This window comes from Emiliania huxleyi, assembly GCF_000372725.1.
Source record: "Emiliania huxleyi CCMP1516 unplaced genomic scaffold EMIHUscaffold_53, whole genome shotgun sequence".
Classification (NCBI taxonomy): Eukaryota; Haptophyta; order Isochrysidales; family Noelaerhabdaceae; genus Emiliania; species Emiliania huxleyi.
The window spans coordinates 41412-48185 of NW_005198017.1; the positions used below are offsets into that span (position 1 = coordinate 41412).

General features: G+C 65.5%; 3 protein-coding genes across 3 annotated transcripts in view; 2 read left to right on the plus strand and 1 right to left on the minus strand.

Annotated features, from left to right (window-relative positions):
* Positions 1 to 657: 657 nt before the first annotated feature.
* Positions 658 to 900, plus strand: EMIHUDRAFT_66720 (cyclin A; the record flags this gene model as incomplete). Its single annotated transcript, XM_005765819.1, has 1 exon — positions 658 to 900. A coding segment is annotated over one exon (243 nt), but the record flags the coding sequence as incomplete, so codon positions are not given.
* Positions 901 to 3277: 2377 nt separating this feature from the next.
* EMIHUDRAFT_451950 (trans-2-enoyl-CoA reductase) lies at positions 3278 to 5843 on the minus strand. The gene is made up of 3 exons (XM_005765820.1): positions 5186 to 5843; positions 4735 to 5076; positions 3278 to 4533 (listed from the first exon to the last, which is right to left on the minus strand). Exons 1-3 carry the CDS (start codon positions 5804 to 5806, stop codon positions 3460 to 3462), a joined length of 2037 nt encoding a protein of 678 aa, XP_005765877.1. The 5' UTR covers positions 5807 to 5843; the 3' UTR covers positions 3278 to 3459.
* Positions 5844 to 5992: 149 nt separating this feature from the next.
* The window catches only part of EMIHUDRAFT_212511 (hypothetical protein), a gene marked incomplete at both ends in the record, with an annotated part of 1484 nt that continues 702 nt past the window's right edge, over positions 5993 to 6774 (plus strand). The window contains 2 exons of the mRNA XM_005765821.1: positions 5993 to 6151; positions 6413 to 6760. Of these exons, the coding sequence (XP_005765878.1) occupies positions 5993 to 6151; positions 6413 to 6760 (507 nt within the window). The remainder of the gene's footprint in view (positions 6152 to 6412; positions 6761 to 6774) is intronic.

Below are 6774 nucleotides of genomic sequence, written 5' to 3' on the forward strand. Positions count from 1 at the left end.
GTCAGCGGCGGGCCGGCCGGACATCCCTCCCTTGGGCTGCGTGTTTTGATTCTTTATGTGAGGAAAAAGAAAAGATCCACGAAAATCGAATGATGCCTGACCCAGCCAGAAAAGAAAGAAAGAAAGAACACAGACAACCCAAGGGAGGGATGGGAGGACGGCACGCCGCCACCACACAGGGATTTTAAGGAGAGGAGTGTGATGCGCTAGCCGTCGCCTACCCTAGGGAGTCTGCCTCTTCCTATCTCTCTTCGCAGTCTCTCTCCGATTCTCGCTTCAACCTTCGTGCCAACCCAGCCAAAAAGTGGCCGCCCGAATTCTTTCGACTCCTCGCTCTGTGCTCCTTCGTAGAGCACACGCACACATGCTCTCCGACATCTCCAACCGGACATCAATCGCTCACCGCAGCCCGCAGACCGACATCGCGTGTCGCATCGACAGCTTGTACAAGGCGCGTTCCATCGGCACAATAACGTGGTTCGCCGCACCACACTCAGCGACGCCACTGCTGCGCCCACACAGGCCGCAGAGGCGTGCGCCGACCCGCCCTACCTCGGCGAGATTACCCAGTGCTACGCGCGTGCAGAGGTTTGGCGTAGCCGTGTGGTTGCCGTTTCGTACCAGCAGAGAGCATGACGCCACTATTCCTGCCCGCAGATGAGCCAGAGGCCGCCTGCCGACTACCTCGAGCGGAGGCAGCCACACATTCAGCCAAAGTCGCGCGAATTTCTGGTCGACTACCTTACCGAGACGCACGCTGAGCTACGCCTTCACGCCGAGTCGCTCTTTGTGACAGTGTTTCTGCTGGACAGCTACTTGGACCGCCATGAGCCGGTGGAGGCACGAAAGCTCGAGCTCGTTGGCATCACCGCCATGTTTCTCGCCGCCAAGTACGAGGAGAGCGGCACGCAGCTGCCATGTCTCCTGTTGTTGGACACGGCCAGGAATGTCGCTCACGGAGGAGTCGGGCTCGTAGGGTGCACGCGCCAAGACGTCTTCAAAATGGAAGCGGATATTTTGTCAACGGTGGGCTTCCGGCTGACGGCTCCCTCGCCCCTCGCGTTTCTCCACCGGCTGGCCCACGCCGCGTGCGTCCAGGGAACACGCACCGAGTTCCTCGCTCAATACCTGCTCGAACTCGCGCTGGCCGAGGCCTCAACGCTCGCCTTTCGCCCGTCAACCCTTTCTGCCGCCGCAATCCATCTCGCTCTCCACGCTACGGGGCAGCCGTGGGAGGCAGAGTACGCCCAGCTGATCGACGTTGGGCACGAGGCCATGATGACGTGTGGCCGAGTGCTCGTCGCGTTGCACAGAAGGGCCCGCGGAAACCGTGACAAGTTCGTGTGGGTCAAGTGGCTCAAGGAGAAGAGGGGCGCGGTGTCGGGCATCGACATCGTCTCGCCGGGTGGGCATCTCTGAGCTGGACTCGCACGCTCGTGGGGGAGGTCGCCGCCAGCGCGAGCGAGACGGGCGGGCGAGCGGGCGAGGCGGGCGAGGTGGGTGGCGAGGCGGGCGAGGCGGGCGGCGAGGCGGGCGAGGTCTCAGCAAAACGGGCTCTCGCAATGAGAGTGAAGCAATCACGGTGTGGGAAGGCCACAACCCCAACCAAAAGCAAAATCGCCGAAGCAACGAGACTTGTCGAAAACGGAGCGGATATATTGCGATGTGTGGCCCCTTTGTGTGTCGACGGTGAGGTGACCGGTGCTGTGATGACCGTGGTTGCATGGATGAATGGTGGTGAGATGGTGCTCGCTCTCTCGGTCAGTGGCAGTCATGTGACACGTGTGCCGACGGTGCGTCGGTGCCATGGTCGCGGTGCCCCTCGCCCCCAGGTGTGGTCAGGTGACTGGTGAGCCGCGGCAGTTGTAGGTGTCGGGGGTGTGAGCGGGAGTGAGGAGCTGTGTCACAGGCCTGTGTGACGTGTGAGAGCCAGAGAGACCAGAGACTCCCTCACCCAGAGACGAGAGAGAGCGCACACAACACATGGAAGGTGAGAGAGACGAATCGCAATCGGAGATTTTTCGGTGTGATTATCAAATAATACATGGACATGCGCATGAGGCGATGCCGTCACGACGGCTGAGCCTGCGCTCTCTACTCTCTGCGCGACCCGCCCAATCCCTGCTCTAGAGGGAATTTTCGGTGTATCGCGAATGATCGCCTAATATCGCCTAATATCGCCTAATATCGCGCAATATCGCGCAATATTGCGCAATATCGCGCAATATCGCGCGATATCGCTGCATGCGCAGCCCCGCGCAGGGCTCGTCTGTGCGACTGTGCCCAGACCAAGTCGATTTGTACCAAAGTTGGTAGACAGTGCCAAAACCACGGAATCGAAAATGGCGCTTAAATTCGCGCACCTGATGTTCACTGCCGCATGGTGCGAACCGCCACTCATGAGAAGGTCTCCGCTGCGCTGCTTTTGCTGTCTGCGTCAATGCAGCAACCCATCGAGCGCGTCACTATGACTTGACCCCTCTGATAACCGACGTCGCCAACGGCAAGCCTGCGTCCGTGTTGCATATGCTCTCCAGTCATGTTTGCATTGCGGTGGATGCCAATTCGAGCCACTTGAGCATTCATGCACAATCAATGCGCCGAAGAGAGCGAGACGCTGATTCTTTGCACCGGGTCAGCAGGCAGGTAGTGCAAGCTCAAGTGGTCGCAGCACTGGTCATTCGCGATGCGGTAGGCGATGCGATCAACCGTCCGCAAGCAGCGGTGAAGCCTGGTCCATGGCCGGGCAGGCGCGCCGCAGGCGAAGCGCTCTTGCGGGGCCTTGCGTCGTCCCACCTCGAGCCCTCGGGAGTAGTCGGTCAGCTGGGCAAAGCTGCACATGTGGCCGCCGACGGCCCCATATAGCATGATAGTGCCGTCGACCTCCTGTTGTCCAGCACGGTAGCGGTTCACGCCGTCGACGAGTTGGAACTGTGTGGACCGCCACGGCGCCGGCTGTGGTGTGGGCGACGGTTCTGCGGGCGGCAGTGCTGTCGCCGTGCGCTTGTGCCGGGACCGCTTCTTCTTCTTCTGACTATTGCCGTGGTCGCTGCTGTCGTTGCTCATGTGCAAGCCGCGAGGTGTGTAGCCAGCCAGATCCAGCTGCGCAACGCGAGCGGAGCGAGCGAAGCGCCAGGACGAAGCGCGACGTGTAACGCTTCACGCGCGTCGCTGAGGCGTGCTGTGAAGGGCTCGCGTGATCGCGAGCATCGCACAACATCGCCATTTATCGCATTTTATCGCCAAATATCGCGCGGTATCGCGGTTGCGATATTGTGAAAAATTCCCTCTAGGGCAGGGCTCGCCCACCTCGCGCTGAATTTTTTGCGCCGAGACGCGATTTGAGTCGGGCCCGGCGCATGGACGTGTGGAGTGGACGTGTGGAGTGGACGCGCAGACTGAGGTGTGTGGGAGGGCGGCGCCCTCCGCTCTTCCCTCCCCCGCGCCTCCGCCGCCCGCTCACAGCTTGCCCAGCACGGCGCCGACGATGGTCTGCCGGTGGCCCATCTTTTTGATGCCCATCTCCTTGAGCGCCTCCATGAGCTCCTTCTCGCCGTCGCTGCGGTTGACGATGTCCTCGAGCAGCGCCATCGACGTCATCTCCTCCTCCTCAAAGTTCGAGACGTACTGCTCCAGCTCGAGCTCCTTGAGCATCGCGCCCGCGTCGGCCCACCGCTCCGACGGACGCACCGCCCCGGCGGCGGGGCTCTTGCCCTGGTGGACGCTCGAGCCTCCGGGCGTGCGGTACGGCGGCGAGGCGGGGTCAAACCCGTTGTCCGCGCTGCTCTCGAGCCGGCGGATGGCGGCCGACACCTCGAAGTAGACGTCGTTCGCCGCCGCCTCTGAGCCGAGGAGAAAGACGGTGCGCTCGCGGAAGGACTTTGCGTCCTGGACGGCGCGGTGCGAGGAGAGGGCGGCGGCGAGGGCGTCGGCGTCGAGCCGCTCGACCGGCAGGGTGCGCGTGAAGACGTTGAGCCGCTCCGCCTGCACGAGCTCCGCGAGGGTGCGCAGCATCTGCAGGTACGCCTCGGCGCCGTGCTCGCTCACCCACTGAGAGAGGTTGAAGCCGTAGAGCGAGACCTGCTGGTACATGATGAGCGAAGGCGAGAGCTGCGGCACCTGCCCCGACTGCATCGAGTGCACCACCAGCGCGCCGCCCGGCCGCAGCGCGATCGCGAGCCGCCGCCCCGCGTCGCCGCCGAGCGAGTCGAGGGCGAGGCGCGGCATCTCGCTGCCGAGCGCCTCGAGGAACTCTGCGAGCTTGGAGTTGTCGCGCAGGACGTGGGTGGCGCCGAGCTGGACGAGCAGCTCCTTGGTCCGCTCGAAGCCCTCGTCGTCGGGCACCAGGTTGATCGACCGAATCTTGAGCATCTTGCAGAGCTGGATCACCGCCTGGCCGACGGGCAGGTCGGCCGCGTTCTGGATGATGGTGTCGCCGGGCCGGAGCGAGCCGTAGTCCTCGAGGAGGCGGTAGGCGGTGCAGAGGGAGCGGGAGCACGCGTAGTGCTGCAGCGGCAGCAGCTGCGCCGGAACCTTGAGCAGCCGCGAAGAGTCGCACACGGAGAGAGTCGACCAGCAGCCGACCGGCGAGCGGCTGCGGGCGACGGGCGGCGAGGGGCGGCGAGGGGTCGGGCGGGCGAGGCGGGCGGGCGAGGGCGAGGGCGGGCGGAGGGCGGAGGGGCGAGGCGGAGGGGCGCGGGGCGCGACGCACCGCGCGTCGGGCAGCGCCACCACCCAGTCCTTGACCTCGAGCCCCTCGCTCTTTCCGCTGCTGAGGCCGGGCAGGCTGCGGACGGCCTTGCCGATCTCGTCGCCCTCGTCAACCTTGAGGGGAGTGACGTCCTTGGCCGTGGCGATGACGATGCCCACGCCCTCGCCGCCGGCGGTGGCGGGCAGCCGGATCTCCTCCCACTTGTGCTTTGTCCGGCTGAAGGGCGGGAAGTTGTTGAGGATGGTGAGTGGCGTCTGCACGCGCAGCAGGTCCTCTTCGTTGACGCAGGCGGCGAGCCAGTAGACGAGCACCTCGCCGTGCTCGAGCGAGGAGGGGAGCTGGTACTGCGGGTCCACGCGGAGCACCTGCGAGCCCGCCGCCGCGGAGGCAAGTCGGACAGCGGCGGGAGGGAGGGAAGGACGGGACCACAGCGGGCCGCAGCGGGCGCGGCGCTGCTGGCGGGGCGGGCGGCGCCTCCTCGGGCGGGCCGTGGCGGTCGTAGCGCACGGCGGTGGCGGTGAGCGATGGGAGCGGCGTCGTCGTCGAGCCGGTCGCCTCGATCAGGCCGCCCATCATGCCGCCCTTTGCCTCGCGCAGCAGGTCGTCTGCCGTGAAAAAGTTGTGTTTGCCGAGTCCCTTTTGGTTCCGCATCCACGCGTCAAAGCCGGCGGAGTGGGTCATCGAGAAGCCGGACTGGATCACGGCGGTGCGGTTCGACGCGGCCAGCCGCTCTTCGTCCTTCCTCACCTCGGCCATCTGCTTCAGGATGTTCATGCCTCCCTTTCTGCCGCGAGCCGCGCCCTGGCCCGACTCGGCGGACGGGCCCGACTCGGAGAGGTCGAAGGTGCCCTCGCCGAACTTCTGGGCAAACTGCCGCTCGGCGCCGCCCTCCGCGTCCGCCTTTGTCCGGTCGTACACGGCGCGCCGCTGCAGGTCCGACAGCGTGTCGTACGCCTTTTGGATCTGCGCCCAGAGCGGGGCGCTGCCTCCGCGGTCGGGGTGGTGCTTCATCGCCTTCTCCTTGTAGGCATTGCGGACCGCGTCCGTCGACGCGGACGGGCTGAGCCCGAGCAGCTCGTAGTAGTCGACGTCCATCGCAGAGGAGGGGAGGCGAGAGTTGGAGCCACAAGAGGCGAGACAGATCACGAAGGGCTTTATTTCTTTTTTTGCCACCCTCCGGGAGAAGTAAAGAAAGAAATAAAACAAACCCATGTGAGAGCGCGCGATTCGGTTTTCTTTCGCAACGATAAGGCCGTGTCGTGGTCTGGTCGTGGGTGCACCATGGTTGAGCCCGTCTCGCTGTCCATGTCCATCAAGCGCAAGCCCGCGGTCGCCGTCGCCGCCGCCGGCTTCGAGAAGGCGGCGGCCGAGCCGAGCGCGTCCGCCGAGGAGGTCTTCGAGGTGGACGGCGGCCACGTCGGGAAGAAGGCCGCCGAGCTGGTGATCCCGGCACTGCCAAACGCCTTTGGCGGTCGGGCGGCGCCGTCGTCTTCGGCCGCGGCAGACGCCGATGTCGCGGCGCCCGCGCCCGCGCCGGCCGCCGATGCCGCCGTTGCACCGGCCGCTGCACCGGCCGCCGCGCCGGCCGCCGCGCCGGCACTCGACGACGACGCGCTGGCGGCGCGGGCGCTCATGCGCGACGCTGCGGCGCTGGGCGACGACGAGCGGTACCGGAGGGACGTGGCGACGCGCGCGGAGCAGGCCACGGGCGAGGCGTACGAGAGCATGCCGATTGAGGAGTTTGGCAAGGCGATGCTGCGGGGCATGGGGTGGAAGGAAGGGGAGGGCATCAACGGCAAGGCGGAGGTTGTGCCGGTGGAGTACGTGCCGCGGCCGCAGCTGCTCGGCCTCTCGGCCACACCGGCGGCGGAGGCGGGCGGCGGCGGCAAGGGCAAGAAGTTCATCAAGCCGGGCGAGTCGCGGGAGCCGAAGAAGGACATGATCTACATCGACAAGGAGACGGGGAAGCAAAAGTGGGTAAAAAAGGTGGGCGAGGAGCTGGTGGAGCGCGGCGCGACGGGCTTCGCGGCCGGGGCGCCCGTCGCCATCGTCGGCGGCGTGCA

Excerpts from the sequence above, each read along its gene's own strand:
- EMIHUDRAFT_451950 (XM_005765820.1), bottom strand. The coding sequence starts at position 5,806 with ATGGACGTCGACTACTACGAGCTGCTCGGGCTCAGCCCGTCCGCGTCG. Across the intron at positions 5,077-5,185 it reads GCCACGGCCCGCCCGAGGAG|GTGCTCCGCGTGGACCCGCA; the intron begins GCGCCGCCCGCC and ends GCGGGCTCGCAG. Across the intron at positions 4,534-4,734 it reads GGCTCGAGGTCAAGGACTGG|GTTCCGGCGCAGCTGCTGCC; the intron begins GTGGTGGCGCTG and ends CGGCTGCTCAAG.